Source organism: Diadema antillarum, unplaced genomic scaffold, assembly GCF_040938485.1.
Source record: "Diadema antillarum isolate AM-2024a unplaced genomic scaffold, OU_Dant_1.0 seq00001365_RagTag, whole genome shotgun sequence".
In the NCBI taxonomy this organism is placed as follows: domain Eukaryota; kingdom Metazoa; phylum Echinodermata; class Echinoidea; order Diadematoida; family Diadematidae; genus Diadema; species Diadema antillarum.
This window is the reverse complement of record NW_027272127.1, coordinates 210,550-227,976: the sequence shown is the minus strand read 5'-3', so window position 1 is coordinate 227,976 and position 17,427 is coordinate 210,550. Positions and strand designations below refer to the sequence as shown.

General features: G+C 38.8%; 1 protein-coding gene across 1 annotated transcript in view; it reads left to right on the top strand.

The window, feature by feature from the left end:
• LOC139708656 (uncharacterized) overlaps positions 1–17,204 on the top strand; it is a 56,405-nt gene extending 39,201 nt beyond the window's left edge. The window contains exons 10-21 of the mRNA XM_071620592.1: positions 3,560–3,682; positions 4,378–4,452; positions 4,924–5,034; positions 5,441–5,616; positions 6,109–6,168; positions 6,934–7,035; positions 9,490–9,627; positions 10,538–10,543; positions 14,804–14,911; positions 15,370–15,417; positions 16,165–16,264; positions 16,827–17,204. Of these exons, the coding sequence (XP_071476693.1) occupies positions 3,560–3,682; positions 4,378–4,452; positions 4,924–5,034; positions 5,441–5,616; positions 6,109–6,168; positions 6,934–7,035; positions 9,490–9,627; positions 10,538–10,543; positions 14,804–14,911; positions 15,370–15,417; positions 16,165–16,264; positions 16,827–17,204 (1,425 nt within the window). The remainder of the gene's footprint in view (positions 1–3,559; positions 3,683–4,377; positions 4,453–4,923; positions 5,035–5,440; positions 5,617–6,108; positions 6,169–6,933; positions 7,036–9,489; positions 9,628–10,537; positions 10,544–14,803; positions 14,912–15,369; positions 15,418–16,164; positions 16,265–16,826) is intronic.
• The last annotated feature ends 223 nt before the right edge of the window (positions 17,205–17,427 follow it).

The following is a 17,427-nucleotide window of genomic DNA, read 5'->3' as shown; positions in this document are numbered from 1 at the left end:
CATCTTGTATACATGTACTATCATGAGCATCCTATTGTACATGTATATTATGTTTGCTCCATGGTATCCACATTCATCATTGTGTTCTTCTTTGTGTTGTAAATCATAGTGTGAATTGATAGTTGAAAGCTACATTTGTAGCTGTACAGTGTATTTGAGCTCGTGAGTAGTTTCATATCTTATATAGATAGAAACAGTATGCACATATTATGTAGTGTACGTCATAGTGGATTGAAAAGTCAGCATGATTAGATTTTTCCAAATGCAGAAAGGTTGTACAAATCAAATGCAACCGACATAAAGTAAAGATTATTTTAAGAGATGGCTTTCAAAGCTTCGCATCTTGCCATACTAGTGTATATTTCACAGACTTTATTGCTTTGTTTGGCTTAAGTTTACAATTACAGTAATATAGTGGAATTCACTAGAAAAAAGTAAGTGCATATACAATTTGTATAATTTATGCTTCTATGTAAACAATGATTTGAAAAGTATGTGCATGTACGCAGATAGACCTGTAACAAGGCCCCAAAACTTCAACTTTTACAATTACATGTACAGAGTTATATTGAACTGGCTGACATATGCTATTTGTTTCGCAGGCAGCAATTCTTGTAATTGTCATGTGCGATCATATCTGGGTTTGTAATCTGGAATGCGACTGATTCCTGGATGATGTTTGCAATTATGTTGTCATTCTGCTAGTTTGCATGATTGATAGTGCCATATGTAGGAAAAAGATATAATATACCTCCTCAGACTGAATCCACCCAGTTCCTCCTAAAGTGAGTAATGATCACCAAAAGAATGGTGAGGTTTTTTTAAGACAGTCTATCAAATTCTTGATTGTGGAAATAAAGATAACTCATTTGTCATGGACTGAGAGAGATTCTGAGCAGCATTCAATAGGGTACTTAAATGTCATGCTGGAAGATCCGGCATGGTACAAAAATTTTGCTACCTCTGTAATCGCTACAGTGATATCACTATGGTGACATGACTCTGTGATTGATGCATCGTGTATACTTCAAATTCCCCCGTAGCTAGGTGAGGTGAATACTTCATTGAGTGTAGATGTGCAGGGACGCTACATCAAGTCATGACACAGTCTTTTGAAGGCATATTTTATGTACCAGGTTTTTTTTTTCTTACACCATCAATCTTGTATTATGTATCCTGTGCATAATGAAAGCAGAAACCTGTCATATTGCCTGTGTATGTAGACATTGTACAACACATGTGCTGCTCATGTTAACGATGACATTCATTACTGGCATTCATTTCCTTCTTTTCTCTCTCCCTCTCTCACCCTTATTTTCCTGTTTTCTTCCATCCTCCACTTATTATGTGAACTGATATCTGATTCAACTTGCCACTAATGACATTTTCTTGTAATAACCCCATTAACCAAATATCCCCATCATACTTTAACATCCTCTTTTTCACATATATACGTCCAAATGTGCCTTGCTATGTGTAATGATAATATGCACTGACTAATATTGATTATTAAAAAAAAAATCAATATATCATGTACATATTCCTGTTAGTAATTTCTCAATACAATTGATGCATGTGTCCATTTTCCATTCAATTTAAAATCCTTCTTTCCTTTGAAAAAAAAAAATGATCTAAAATAATCTCAATTTGGATGAAAAAAAAAAAAATTGCCACCGTGACGCAAAACAACTCCTTATAGTTGTTAGCAGAGCTTGAGCATAGACTCCAGACCAGCCTCCAGGCACTGTCTGGAAATGTCCAGGTTGAGTTGGGTCATGTGGGGGATAGGATCAGCAGCCTGGACAAGAGCCTAAGGGATAAGCTGCAGGAGTTGAGGGCCATGATCAGCTCCAACCTCGCCAGGGTTAAATCAGTTCCCCAGGCTGGCAAAGTCGTGGAGGAACAGGTGGTCCTGGCGCCATCAGTGGTACGAGTGATGCTTGGGGGTTTCTTCTTTTGAACCCCTCCCTAGCAAGACTGTTCACTTTTCAGTTCGATGATATGCATGAAACGCTTTCTTTTAATCGCTGAATTTGTGTCTGCGCTTGCTCAACTGGTAGAAATGGTCACACTCAGTAAACAAAAGGAATTGACAATGTTTTTTTTTTCTTCTCCTTTTTGCATGTAGCCCTTTGTGCATGCAACATTTCTTGTCCGTAGTGTATGAATAGTGAGTTTTATGAATTACGTGAAGAGTATTGCTGCATGAATATTTTGTGCATACTTCCTTTTCAGTTTTCTTATCTTTTATGTTTGTTGCTTCGGGGTCTTACGTCTGTTTAAAGCTTCAAGATAGAAGTTAATTTAAGATGCCTGTGAATATTTGATGGCAATATTTTTACATTTTAGAATATACTGTTACATTGTTTTTATCCTTCCCAGCATGCATTACTTTATTTTGTCCCCTTTTTTATTTTTGCTGATTTTTGCAACTTGGATGCAAAATACGGATCATGCATTTTGTTTACATTTATCAAGCTTTGTATTATTTAGCTGATTGTTTCATGTGCATGTGCAGTATTGAAATATACATATTATTCCTTTGTTTATAAAGAAAATAATCATAAATGTAATTAGTATTGATTAACATAAAGCTGATATCATGTAGCAAACATACTACCCATGCATTATAGAGGAAAAGTTGGTTGATTCTATACTTGAATAAATCTGCAACTATCATATTACATTTTTCATTCAGAATATTTGTAGTATTGAAAGGTTACATTTCAGATTTTTAGATTAGCATTTGGAATTTCTTGATAAAATACATGCATGTTAGAATGTTCAAACCCCAGAGAACCTCCCCCCCCCCCCCAAAAAAAAGCAAAACAAAATAACAACAGCAACACTTTTTAAAACTTTTTTTTAATAAAGGAATTTGGTTGCGATAAATGTATTATTTCCACTTCTGTCATGCACTTGTATGCAATAAACTGTAAAGAGAAATAGAAGATAGAATTCAAAGCAAGAATAAAGCTCAACAAAAAGCTAATTTACCCAATCTGTAAAGGATGTCAGTTTGCTACATGATTGTCACCACTTCTGTGCAACATTATTCATCACTCGCTGTAAGTGTGCAGACATATGAATATTTTTTGTAGTGTCATTATTCTCAGTGGAAGTACCATCTTCACATGCAATTTTACTTCCTACCACAAAAACATACATGTAGTATACACTCCCATCTTAGATCCCAACACTGCATCAGAATGCATCAGCCTTGGTGTTTGACACAAATGTGTTCCCATATACCTGTAGCATTCTCAACATTCATTTGTCAAAGTATATACTTCTCTCACATATAAACTGTAAAACACATCCAGTGACAGACTGTGTATGTTTACATGCACGTAGACTCATGAGGGTGGAGAAAGAATGAAATATTTGAAAATTCTGGATATATATGCCATCCCTAAGTTTACAAAGGAAATAAAGAGGGATAAACTCCAAAACTGAGTTCGTTTAGAAGTCAATATATTATCATGATGAAAAAGTAGTATAAAGTAGTATAAAGTAGTATAAACATAAGGTTAATGATTTGATAATCATCTTTATACAGGACCAGGATGCTCTGGAGAAATTGAAGAGCACCATTGCCCAGCTCCAGGCTGACGTGGACAAACTCAACTCATCTTACGTTCACCTGGTGGATGAGCACAATGTCAAGCAGAAGCACATCGATGTGAGTGATGTTCAAATCAAATTAGTTTAAGTCAATCTGAGTAAGTTTTATGTGAATATTTAATGAAGAGAAGTAGAGACTACATTGCAGTGACTGGACCAAAAGATGACACATGTAATAATAATCAAGATTTCATTAGATTCCTGTTCTTTATGTACAAGTATGTAAAAACTGTTACTGTCTAGAATATACATTACCCAATAAGAATACTATGGAATGGTTCCCACAGTATAAGGTGTAGCCTTGTCAGATCCATATTGCACAATGAATTGAAAAAAGAGTGTCAGGTTTGTAGGGTTATATGATTTACACAAAAAATACATATTGGACAATACACTTCACGTGTATATCTTTTGTAAAATACATATCGCTGATGGTTGCACACACATGCACTGTTTGCAAACAACAACACTACCAAAACAGATGGCTATGAATATCAGAATTGCACTGTGCAGGACTGTACAATTGGAAGAAAGAAAGTGTCACTCTCATGCATTACTGCATTTGTTCTGAATACTGTCATGACTGAGTAGTTTGTGTGTGTGTGTGTAAGTATGTGTGTGTGTGTGTGTGTGTGTGTGTGTATGATTGAATCAAGTTGAAAAATGCACTGTGGAGTGTGACAATATTTAGTGTTCTCAAATGACGCTTTGATGACCCAACCCCCCCCCCCCCCCCCCCCATTCTTACCCCAGGCACTATACACCTTTGTGGATCGCCTCCAAGAAAACAAGGCCGACAAGGAGCATGTCATTATGGAGATTGACGTGGTGAGATATTCTGTCTGTGACATTGATCATTTACTCCTGGAGAATGCTTGGATGCCCGCATTACAATATTCACCCAATGTGTAGATGTTGCAATATTTGCTGTTAGTAATGAGGCAAAGAGAAAGTTGTAGAAATAGGGATGAATGAAGCAAAAACCTTCAAGTTAGCTATTTGTTTCTCTAAAGCTCTTAAGCCGAGAAATTTCAGGAGCACATATAAATGTTAAAATTTATTATTTCCTGCCTATGAAATGCAGGAGCATGGCTAAAACGTTATAAGTGTTGTGATTTGTTGTATTCTTCACACATCCACAAAAAAAGTTTTGCATTCATGATGAAGTTAAGACCCAATAATCCACCTCTAGTGAGGAAGCAAAGGGTAATGAAATAACCACATACTGTACAAGGTTTGCAATCTACTGAACCTGGGAACCTGAGCAATGCTCCTTTCCTTGTACAATCCCCAACACAGAAAGCAGACAAGCGCGCCTTGGACAGCAAGGTCAGCCGGTCACACTTTGACGGAGCAGTGGACGAACTGTCCAAGAACCTCAACGACGTCATGGACAAGATGACTGGGCATGTGAGTCTAATCCCTGATGCTGATCAGGAGATTTGCATCACGTATCAATATGTAGATTAAATATTTCCATTCCTTGATGTGTTGTAGTTGTGCCTAATAAGTATGCAATATATATGTTACTTGCCTTGCAAGTTGTAACTAGTTCTAGGGTGTAGTGCCTCAAAACGATATAACAAGGCCCTGTTTTGTGCTTTGATATTGAAGCATTTTTGCCAAAAAGAAAAAAAAAATGCATGTGTTAGTAATACATGATGATGTAAAGTTACAAGAAGCCCATTATTCACTAGCGTTGTTGCAGAACACCACTGACTGTAATCCCCATTTAGCAGCATTACGCGTCGGAAATCACCTTGACTCTAATCTGTCATTTAAATCTAAAACTGGATGCTTCTTTTGACGTCAACAGAAAGTGGCCTGGGACTCGGCGGTCGGCGAGCTCAAGCTGGACATCGACAACAAGCTGGACCGCATGGAGCTGGACCCGCTCAAGTCCTACCTGGACAACCGCATCAAGGCGGTCAGCGCCAAGATGGTCCGGTCCAAGGAGGTGGAGACAGGCGAGGACGCGGCCGGCTTCAGGAGGTGAGGTCATAGGTCACTTCCTGGCTGTGACTATAACTGTAACTGCTGAATTCATTGCATATCAGTTTTATGGACAATTTTGTGATAATGGTATTTCATGCATCAATCTGTCAGAGGAAAATGTCCCGACCTGAAGGGAAAAGGCAAATGTAACACTTGATTAAAATATACCCTTTATGCCCCTGTGTATCTGTACATATTGCAAGCAGTGTGAGAAACTAGAAATCTGCCCCGATATGTTTCTGATGCTTTTTAAAATAAGATGAGAATTGTGAGAAAAAGTCATATGTCTGTGTTCACACTGATGGTCAGAGAGAGGTGAAGTCAAAACTTGGCCGAAGTGAAGACAAAGAGAGGAATATGTTCTTATATTTATGTTCACACTGGATAGTATTTATGTCATGCAGGCATCATGCTCTGTATGGATTCTGTATCTTATCTTTCTTTCAGTGAGCAATCATGTCTTTTGTATTCTCACATTATTCCACACAGACCTCTACAAAAGTTCCACTGTATATCTTGCGATCGGCCACTTGATATGACACCGCAAACGTGAGTTTTTGTTTGTTTCTTGGTTTTTGTTTTTGTGTGTGTCATTTTACTGAGATCAGATTGTACATGTGTAATTACAAAGTGTATCCCTAAATGAAGGCCAATGCATGCCATCCAAATAATTCTTATGGCATTTCATGTTTCCTAAATGTCCTGTTGCTTGACAACGTGCAACCACTATGTGAGGGTGATAATATTTATGTCTCCCCACCAAGACATCTACCCAAGGCATCATGCCAACTCCTTCATGGGATTTGGCAGAGTATATTATCGGCCCACATAAAAAGAATGAATATACTTGTAGGCTTTTTGTCTTTGCCTAGAGTTAATAGATTTCTATATTTGTTTATATCGTTTCATTGTATATCATTTTACCTTTATCTTTCTTTCTTTTTTTTGGGGGGGGGGGTGGGTGGGGGAGGGGCACAATGGATGCCCAGTTGGGAATCAGAATGCACAATACATGTCAGAACATAGAAAAGATCAGCTAAAAACAGATAGTCTAGGGCATGTGGAAGTGATCCATTAGGGAGCATAATATGTATCTAAACTTTCATACAATATCAGTAACTGTCTGTTAAACAATTCTTGTGTCGCTGCCTTGAATTGGTTCTCATGTGTCTTTCCCTCTTGTCCCTGTGAGAGTTTTTGTGATGATGTTAATATTTGGATGAATGAGAGCTATGTTTGTATGTGTGTAATGTTGTATAAGTTAGAATATATTATTCAGTTCTGTTTGCTACTGTTGTGATCATATACAAACAGACCTATAGCCTCGCTGCCAGAGAATAAAGGTCTCCCAGCCAACAGGTCAGGACGACCCTACACGACCTTTGAACTCGAGCAGATCAGAGCAGCGCAGAAAAAGTGAGTTCCCGTGGTGCATCTCTGAAATTGTTTTTTAGTCTCTCCTTGAATCCATGTACTTTCTGCATGCTCTGTCTGCGTTCACTAAATCTGACATGGGACAGTTTGACCCCATATTTCTAAATGTTCACTCTAAAGCAGTTGTGTTGCTTACCAGCTATGGTATTTTGTGTTTCATCCACATCTTAATATTCTTGTTTGTTTCTTTAATTAATAGCAGGTGCTTTGAAATTGTAAAAAAAAAAAAAGAAAAAAAAAGAGAGAGAAGAAAAGAAAGCTTGCACAACACTGTAGCCAGATTGATTGGTCTTCTGTTCAGTGTTGTTGTGTGGCACCTTGTTCCCTAGTTGCTCTCATCCTTCATTGTTTGCATTTAACTTTTTATCACTGTGCTACCTTTAAATAACATTCTCCTTCATCATGCATAGTTATATACTTAATTCAAGTTTTACTGAGTAGAAACCCTCTCTCACAGTTAAAACTTTCTTCACACTGTGTTCCTTACTTTTCAAAGTCACAAATATAATCACTCTTATATGTGCAGCCTGTCACCTCCTCTTTTCACACATACTTTTCTCTATATACAGTTATTGTAATTTTCTTTCCGCGTTTACTCAGTCTCTCTGTCTTTGGTGTATCCCCCTTTCTCTATCCCCTATTTCTTTAAAGCTGCCTGTTCTCTTTAATTGCCACTTTTTTGTTTCCAGTGCTTTGTCTGCTACCTTCATATTGCAAGTCTTTGCAAAGCCATTTACTTTAATCCTTGTGTACCTTTCTTCATTGTTTGATGCATCTGTTCATCAGCATCTATAATCATTAACAATTCTCTTACACCAAGATCCCTCACTTGCTCATAACTTTCCTTGCCTTTAAGAATCACTTTAGTTGTGATACTGATGTCTAAGTACACTTGACCCCAATATTCTTCTGCCGCTCCTCCACACTTTCTTCCTGCAGTACCTTTCTGTTGTTCCTGTCCTCTTACTGTTATCATTTCCGCACTTTTCCATTTTCTCCTTTCACCTTCTCTCTCTCTCACACTCTGTCATGTCTTCTGCTGGGTTGCACTAATGTCACGCTGCACACGCCAATCAGTACGCGTCCCGGTAGAAATGTGCAGCACTACCAGAGGGCGCTGTACCTGCAGGAGCTGGCGCGACAGCGTCGCCAGGACATCGTGGCCTACCTGGTGCACTTTGACAAGAAGGGCGGGGCCGCCCAGCCCGCCACCAGGGGCCCTCTGGAGCCGATTGGCACTAAGGGGGTGGCCCTCATGCCCCCACTCAGAAACTTCCAATGCCAACACACATATGGCTACAAGATTGGGGATAGGTGGGTCAAAATATCTTAGGCAAGGTTTTCAACCAAGGTAAACGCAACCCGTCACCATGAAATCCTGATAAAGTTTGCCGAATATCAATATTTTGATTTCAATTTCATTCGATTTTCCACAGTTGTAGCTAAATTTCTAGTGGTGTGTATATTATTTTCCGTACCCTATCTCTAAACCTACTATAGAAACAAAAAGGCTGGCCACCAGCCTTGAAGTTTAGATGCAATCACGCATAAGGGACATAAAACTGGCAAAGTTAATTAACACTTAAATGGGAACATCTAATGCTCCGTAAAAGTGAAAGTTCAGATTTCTTAACATTCATGTACTTTCAAGTTCAGACAGGATGTACTTAACTGCTAACTCTCTGTTGCTAATCAATTATCAAGTCCAATATTTTTCATCCAAATCACATTCTTAATTCATATTTTTCTCAACTGTGAGGTTGCAATTTTATCAGTGTCATGGTGATGAGTCACAAATGTCGCTCTTCCAAGGTGATTCTGTACTAACCAAGGTTCAGCATACTATAATTACTCTGTAGACCATGTCTTTTTATTTGCATGAATGTTTGCTTAAGAAGTATATGCTTTGTCATCAACTGTGACTGCATGATTCATTTTTTTGTTGTTTGCTCTCCATTTCATTATGTCTTTATCATGTGTTTTTATTTGCATGCTGCTTGGATTCCTGGTTTCTCCCTCCTCTCTTCTGTTTTACATCATTATGATTACAACGTACCTCCTTTACATGAAATGATTCTGCATAACAACACTTCTCCTTCACATTTGCCATAAACTAAACCAACACAATCATTCGGCATACCTGTATCATTTGGCATCCCAACAATTTTGAAACTATTGCTGACATCAAAACAAAACAAAACCAAACAATGGCTAACATTATCAATTGTAAACTCCTACATTGCTATAAACTGGATGTACTCCATCCAAATGATTAAAAAAAATCTATATTGTCCATACCTACCCACTGATCAAAATGAATGAAACTTTCACACCCCCTCCCACCTGCCACGCCCTACCCTGCTCTTACCCCCATCATCCCCTTCCCCCTTAACACCAAAATCCCATTAAAAAAAAAAAATTGCTGTGCGTCCCCAGAATGGCAATGTCCCTCCCCCCTGAGAATGAGCTCCCCTACATAGACACCATCCCCAGCCCCATCCCTGGGGAGCTCATGCGACTCAAACACACCCGCCAGATGACGGACTATCTCCGAGGCCAAGCCTCCTCTCCAAGGTATACAGACCAATCCTCTGCCATTTTGACAAAAATTTTATGGCTTAATTGCCTTCTCGGAAGGCATTTGCGGTGGTTTTTTTCTAACATCATTTGTCACTTCCATTTCAGTGTTTCTTTGTCACGCATCATCCAGATTTGTGTTGGTCATATAACAAGAAATGTATTGTAGCTGTGTTTGAAATATTTTTAGATTAGTTCATGTTAACAGGACCATCAATCTAGCAATAGGACAGACTACTAGTGTACACATATTAACTAACACATCGATATAACATTGCTCTATGCTTGTAAACATCTACAGTGTATGTCAAATCACATACATAGCTGTGCAATGTCCAGAATATCAAAGCTTCCAAAGCTTTAACTTTCGTGATCATTGAATATTTTGTCAGTAAGAAACTATACAAATATTAGCTTATGTGGTTGTTGCTATATGTTCATACTTGGTCCCCAACAAAGAAAGATCAAAATGCTGCTATCATATGCTGAAATTGCATCAATGCAGTCATACAATTTGCTGGCATTTTATTGCTTCCTGCACTTATGTTGTTGTTTTTTTCTGAATTGTTGACACTTTGCTATGTGACCAAAAAAAGACAAAAAATAGAACAAATGTGATATTCATTAACTTGGGCTTAGATAATTTGTTGCTTGACACTGATCCCTATTTTACTACAATGTACATTTAATGTTTTGAATTTGTAACTGTTGTTTGTTGTACGTAACAAGTTGTGTATTGTCATATTGTTTCATGGTTTGCTTGTATCGTTCTGTGTGGGTTACATGTATGTGGTTGGTCTGATATGGCTTTGGTACTGATATTCAAAAGGTCGCCATTTCTTCTAATGCTTATATTCTAAATGGTTTATTCTTCTCTTATGCATGGATATTATTATTCTGAACCAAGATGGCGGTAAGTACAGTCTTGTGAAAGTGACGTTAGCCTTAATTAGTCCATGCAGTCATCATGCCTGTCTTTTTTCCCCTTTATCTCACATTTTTATGCAATGTATTTTAGCAGTTACCTCTGTATTTTCCACTTATATTCACATGTGTGCCTGATCCCATAGATATGTTGAATGAGTTTCTTCTTTTTGTTTCATACTGTCAGACTATTGGTGGAGGTATACTACACTGCCATGTAAACATGGGGGCCCATTTCATAAGGAAGTTTACAACAGTCACAACTTACTGTGATAGCAGCTAGGTGCTGTGGTAACAGCTATCCATGCAAACTACTACTGCTAAAATAAAGATATGTATTAAAAAAAAAAAAATACAGCCATGGTACTAGAGTCATGCTTTGGTAGCTACAACTTGCAGCGAATATTGTCAAACCTTGCTATGAAATGGGCCCTGCACAGCTCATATGCAATATGTATGTCCCTGAGGTCAAGCTTACCGTACCTGTTTGGTATTACAGAAATGAGCTCTCTTCAATATTGTCTAATATGACTTTCTATGCATTTAAAATAGCCGAAATCAACCCCAGGGGACAGCTAGGCTTTTATAATCTTATCATCTCTTCCTTGATTATCATGCATGCCCTTCACAATATAAACCCACTTTAGTAGTCACTCGATCATTTGAGTTTGGTCTGTGCGCATCTCAGTTGCAAGCTGTAGAACATTTTCACTTGTAAATACTAACAGTAAATTAGCGCAGATAGGTACAAAAAGCTAGAAGGAGGGTATGAATTCTTATGTTAGAATCGATCAACAGGTTCAATTGCTAGTTGAGTTTTACATTTGTATACAGTCTTAAGCCTGGCTAGATGACACCTTTGTGTACTAGTACAGGTATATTCATTCAGAGTAATTGATTTTGCTTTCCCCACACCTGGCATCCCATCTGTGGGCCCTCGTCTAGGATGAAATGCTTGGCATTACATGCTAAACAATATATTAAATAACGTATCTGTATTTTAGTTCCATGTGACTATATATGCCCAATAAAATAATAGAAAACTAAAAAAAACAACAACAACAAAATTCAAATTATTGACCTGATGGTCAAACAAAGTGGACACAATAAACATCAGGTCGTTTATAACAATTGTGAGTGAAGATGATTGTGGTTGATGTTACAACAGGGGAAATAACAATCAGTCATCCGCAAGGATTTTGATTATTGCTGTGGTACATGCAAGTGCTGTTACTGTAACTTACAGTCTGTGACGCTTGTCTCTCCATAAAATGGGCTCTGTAACATAATGACAGCTGGACTGTACTGACATTGATTGCTTCCTTTTGGGGAAAGGCGTAGTATTCATATGTAGTTAGATTATGTGACGCCAATTTTAATTGCTGTTTGCATTTTTTTATTTTGCCTGCTGTCTTGGTTCCAATGGTTTTTTTTCTCTGCTCTAAGATGAATTAATGGTCCTCTTGCATCTGTTTGATTTGATAACACCTACATATGTAGGATGTGTTTGCTTGCCATGGGCAAAGGTGTGTGAATTACATCAATTCACAATCCTGAAAATGATAGCATGGACAATAATCCACATACAGGCACTTTTATTTTGCAATCCATCTGGTAGAAATAAATCTGAGGCATGCTATGAAAGTAGAAATGAGAAAAAGTAAATACAAGTGGGCTGCAAGATTACCTATAGAGGGCCTTTTGCGATAAGATTATATTCTTTATGTATGAACACCGCCCCATAACAAGTGATGAGATACCAATTTAACAAGTAATGAGACTAGGTATTACCTCAGTTGGATTGGCAGACCAGATTCTCAGGGTTGGCAGTGTACTTCAAAGTATCTAGCTAAATATGCACTGTGTAGCACTTGAATAAGACTGCATCCCCATAGTAGCAATATCCCAAGTCACCATACACTGTGTGATGTACTTCCACTTGGCTAGATTTTTTTTTTTTTTTTTTAAAGCATGAAGGATAGCACAGCTAGATGACCAGTTAGAATGTGTTGCCTTACCCTGTGGCTGTACTGTGAAAAGCTAGGGAAAGAATGAGCTACAGAAAAAAAAGTCACATAACATAGGACTTCCTTAGCATTCATCACAGCCCAGATCATTGAGGGCTTCCATTTAATAGCCGGTGTGCTTCCACCAGTCTCAGACAGACCTCACAGAATACCACCACTTCATGCATGCACTAGCTGACATACTCACGTATATGATAAGCAAATAATCAACGTTAGTGAAGGTGATGGGACAAACTATCACTTCCGAGGCGATCTGGATGTAGCTATCTTTCTGAAGCGCAGCTGAGGAAAGATAGCGTACACATTCAGATCGCCGAGGAAGTGATAGTTTGTCTCATTGCCTGAAACTAAAAGTTGATTATTTGCTTTATATTCCACATCAAGGGTCCTAGAAATTCCCATTTTATTCCACATCTGAAACCGTTTTAGCTGTCTTTAGTTATCCTTAGGGCTTAGGCTACGTGTGCGTGTAGATGACAAAACAATGAATTTGCTACGCGCACCGCTTGGCACTGAAGTGAAAGTGCGTTGCACTGGGTACTGTCAAGTGACCTAGTTAAATGATAGTCCACAGTGCAACGCACTTTTATTTCACGCGTACTCATCTCGCGTTAAGACTGTAGGGACTGCCAGAGATCAGCAAAACAAACAGCTGTCTGTATAGATGACAAAACAATGAATTTGCTGCGCGCACCGCTTGGCACTGAAGTGAAAGTGCGTTGCACTGGGTACTGTCAAATGACCTAGTTAAATGATAGTCCACAGTGCAACGCACTTTTATTTCACGCGTACTCATCTCGCGTTAAGACTGTAGGGACTGCCAGAGATCAGCAAAACAAACAGCTGTCTGTATAGATGACAAAACAATGAATTTGCTGCGCGCATCGCGCGACACTGAAGGGAAAGTGCGTTGCACTGTGTACTATCAAGTGACCTAGTTCTTCTCAGGTGATGTGATGGGCAAAACTACGCTTTATCACGTGATCAGCTCTTGACCAATCCTATAGCAAGATTCTTAGTATGTGGAATATAATATGTAATATGATATAACTGCATCCGATAGTAGAAAGTGCAGCTGTCAGTCACGTCACCCATCCCACCCTGTCATCACTTCCAGGATGATCCTCGGACAAGTCACCCTCCCACTTCTGTCTAGGATCGATTCCCTGCACACGAAGATAGGACATCTTGCATTGTGTGTTGCCATACATGCCCGTGCACTGACTGCACACATCATATCTCATTTGCATGACCAAGACCATTAGTATCCCTCAGTGAATGAACAGTGAGATATCTCAGCAGGCAAGATGCTTTTATAGTCGAACATCTTCGTTTCTTGGCTCAGCTGTCATACAAGTTATGGTTGTACTCCACAATAGGCCAGTTCACTACTTCATTTTCAAATTTATGGATATTGTCTCAATTAAAGGACTTTATAGTGACCACTATTCCATTCACCTGTACATACTCGGTGCATTTCAATACCTGGTATGCAATTTGCATGCTGTGGTTGTTGCTACGTTCCACAAGCCCCATCAGACAAGCTTTCTATATTTGTCAGGAAGAATCTTTGTTATAAAGGAATGCATAAGCTTAGATATATGTGTTAGTGAACTGGTATGTTTGGATATCCAGGGGAGAGGGGTATTTATATGCCACAGTACATTATTGATGAACAGATCAAGACTATGCATGAAAAAACAAAAACAAAACTATAAAACTAAGCTAAACTAAATAAAAAGTATAACAAAACAACACAACAAAATGGAAACAAAGGACAAAGAAATGGGAGATTATAGTGAATGATAAGGATGAACATCATGAACAAGTCTGAATATGATTCAAGCTGTCATGATTTTATATGTATCACTTCACACACAACACACATGCAAGTCCAGCTGAGTGTTCTCTGGCACTACTTGAATTGTCAGGGATGTAGTTTCTTGTTGATGCATTCTCTGTTACGTTGTAGGGTAATGAAAACTCTAAATAAAAAAGCGATATCCTGAAGATTAAGAGATACCACCATATCCTAGTCCCATTACAATGAAACAGAAAAAAAAAAAAATCCTCCAAATTTAGGGTTATCACAAATTTTAGTGAGCATGATAAATACTGCTTTAGAGACAGCTTGCAGTAGTGAACTGTAATGAGAAGAAACATGTGTGATTCTTGGATTTTACCCGCCCCTTTTTTTCTTTTCTCCCATCCTACAATTGTAGCTCTCATTTCCAAGATGTCCCGGACTATTTTGTTGCTAACCGGAGCTGTGGAGGAAGTCACACGCTCACGTACCCTCACCGCCGCATCACTCGAGTCTCTCAGCTCACGTAAGTTGTAGAGATGAGCATGTGCTCCTCCAGTAAGAAAGGATATATATATATATATTTAAGTAATTATGCACAGACAAAATTGTACTTTTATTTGTTTGTTTTTTATTTGAGTGAATGGCAGTTCTTTGTTCTTCATGTACAAAGCAGATTTAAAGTGCTGAGCATTAGATGTGTTTGTCATCAGCCAAAGATACAACACTTGTAATAGTAGGATGTGTTTCAGAGGGTTTGTGCCTTTCTGTGTAGAAATGTTACATGTCTGTATGTCCTTCTTGACAATTATACATTGTAATTCATGTGTCATAATAAAATAAAATGGAAATGGGAAGAAGTTAGAGACTTAATTACTACATCATTTTGATTTTATATGTCAGGTTTTACATTCTACTGTATTTTGATTGGTTTTCTTTAGAAGTCTGTCATTCTTTTTTTGTGTTTCCTTCTCTTTTATACAGGAATGTTGTCACCACAGCAGAAGATATTACTCCTGTAGTCAATGGACGGTGAGTGATGTGATTTGCAACCTTCATTACCCAACCATGTTCATCCCTTGCACATCAATGCTTAAACATGCACCTGTACAAACAGAATCGCTCTGTCGCTGCCAAACATGAAGTGTTTGAGTGATTCGAGGAGTGTGGACTATTCAGCAGTCTGAGATACAAGCCGAAATTCAGATTTTCCTAGAAAGCAGTCTTATTGAGATCTTATTCCATCCACAACCCTTTCTGTTTGAGATGACGTTACTGGTGGAAGTGAAGCTCCAGTGCCTATGTATATTTTGACATTCTTGATATATATATGTTCCTTTTTATTTCAAAACAATGTTTGCAATGTATTCATAACACGAAAATAAAGAGCAGTATGTGTAAATTTGGACACCTGATCAAATTGGAGTGGGAAAAGTGACAGTTTGGTTAGTCACTGAAGTGGTGTATTCATTCATTCATGACCTCCTTTTTGTTTCAAAACAATGTTCCCCACCTATTCATAACACCCAGAAATTAAGAGCAGTTCGTATAGATTTGTACACCTGATCAAATTGGTGTGGGAAAAGTAACAGTTTGGTTATTCACTGAAGTGGTGTATTCATTCATTCATTCATGACCACATTTAGTCATTCATTTCATTAATTTTCCCATGCATTCATCCATGCATCTGTTTATTTATGCTGGAATCTATTCGTTCATCTGCGGTCATTCCTTCCTTCCTTCTTTCATTCACTTCTTTCTTTATGTATTTACTCTCAGAGTGGAGGCTGATATACAAGGCCAGGATGGTCATATATACAGGGCTCGTCTGGACACGGGTCACATGACAGAGCGTTTGCCAACCCTGACCCAGCCAAGGGTGAGTTATAGTAACTTATACTCTCGCCTCGCCTAAAATATTCAAGTTTCCTTGTCCAAAACATCAGTACTTGTAATGATTTTTCAGTTACTTTCAATACTTAGCCTCTACTTTGGAAAAACTATGTTGTGTGATATATAGTGTGCTTACATTACTGTGCCGTGATAGAAATTTGATGACATTGGACATGCCATAGCAATGTTGTACGATAAAAAAAAAAGAAGATAAATCAGATAAATTGGCTAACATTTCACAGGAATATATTTTGAGAGTAAGGATAACTTGTGATGGTATTGATAAAGAACTGCAAGTATAAGGTTAATTTTAGAATATGTAGATGATAAGTGGTGTGGTACAGGATGATCCATCTGTAAACATGTTCCTGTAGAATGCAAAACTTTATTCTGTAGATTGCATGAGGAATATCATTCTATAGTTTGGTGTCATTTATCATTTCTGTACATGAACGGAAGAACGTAACGAAGACCCATCATCATGTGACCACGTGTATTTGATCTCCTACTGGTATTTGACAGACCCATATATTTTCTGCTCCACATAGATGTCGGCTCGTGCAAAATCACCCCGACTGGGCAGTGCAAGAGGGCGTCGCACTCAGCCGCCGTCGCGGCAAAACACCGACGTCATGGACAACGCCCCCGTCATACCCACTGGTGCCACTGTGCCACGCCCTACCTCTGCCAGGGTGACCCAGCGCCCCACCTCGGCCCGCCCCGGCAGTGCCAAACCCCCGAGCTCTCCCTCTTCCGGTGGGCGTGGCTCGCCCATGGCTGCCCCCGCCAACACGGTAGATGCAGGTGATGTGGGAGCAGTAACAGGTGGAGGTTCTCCCCCTCCTCCCACACCCAGGGAACCGCCACTGCCACCAGCAAGCGATGTGACCGTACCCCAGCCGCCGCAAGACCCAGTCCAGTCATAGCATAATGGACTCCACCCTCTTTGAGTTATCTCTTATGAACCCAAAGTCACTCTCAGTGATTGGTGAAGACTTTGTCCCTTCTTCGAGGAGCATGATTTGTTTTGTATGATTTTTTTTTTCTTGTCTACTCAAACCATGTACAAATTTGATTTCTGCATAGCTGCCATTTTTTTGCATCTCCGTCCACACGTTTCCATCCATTCTTGCGTTCAAAGTGAATCCG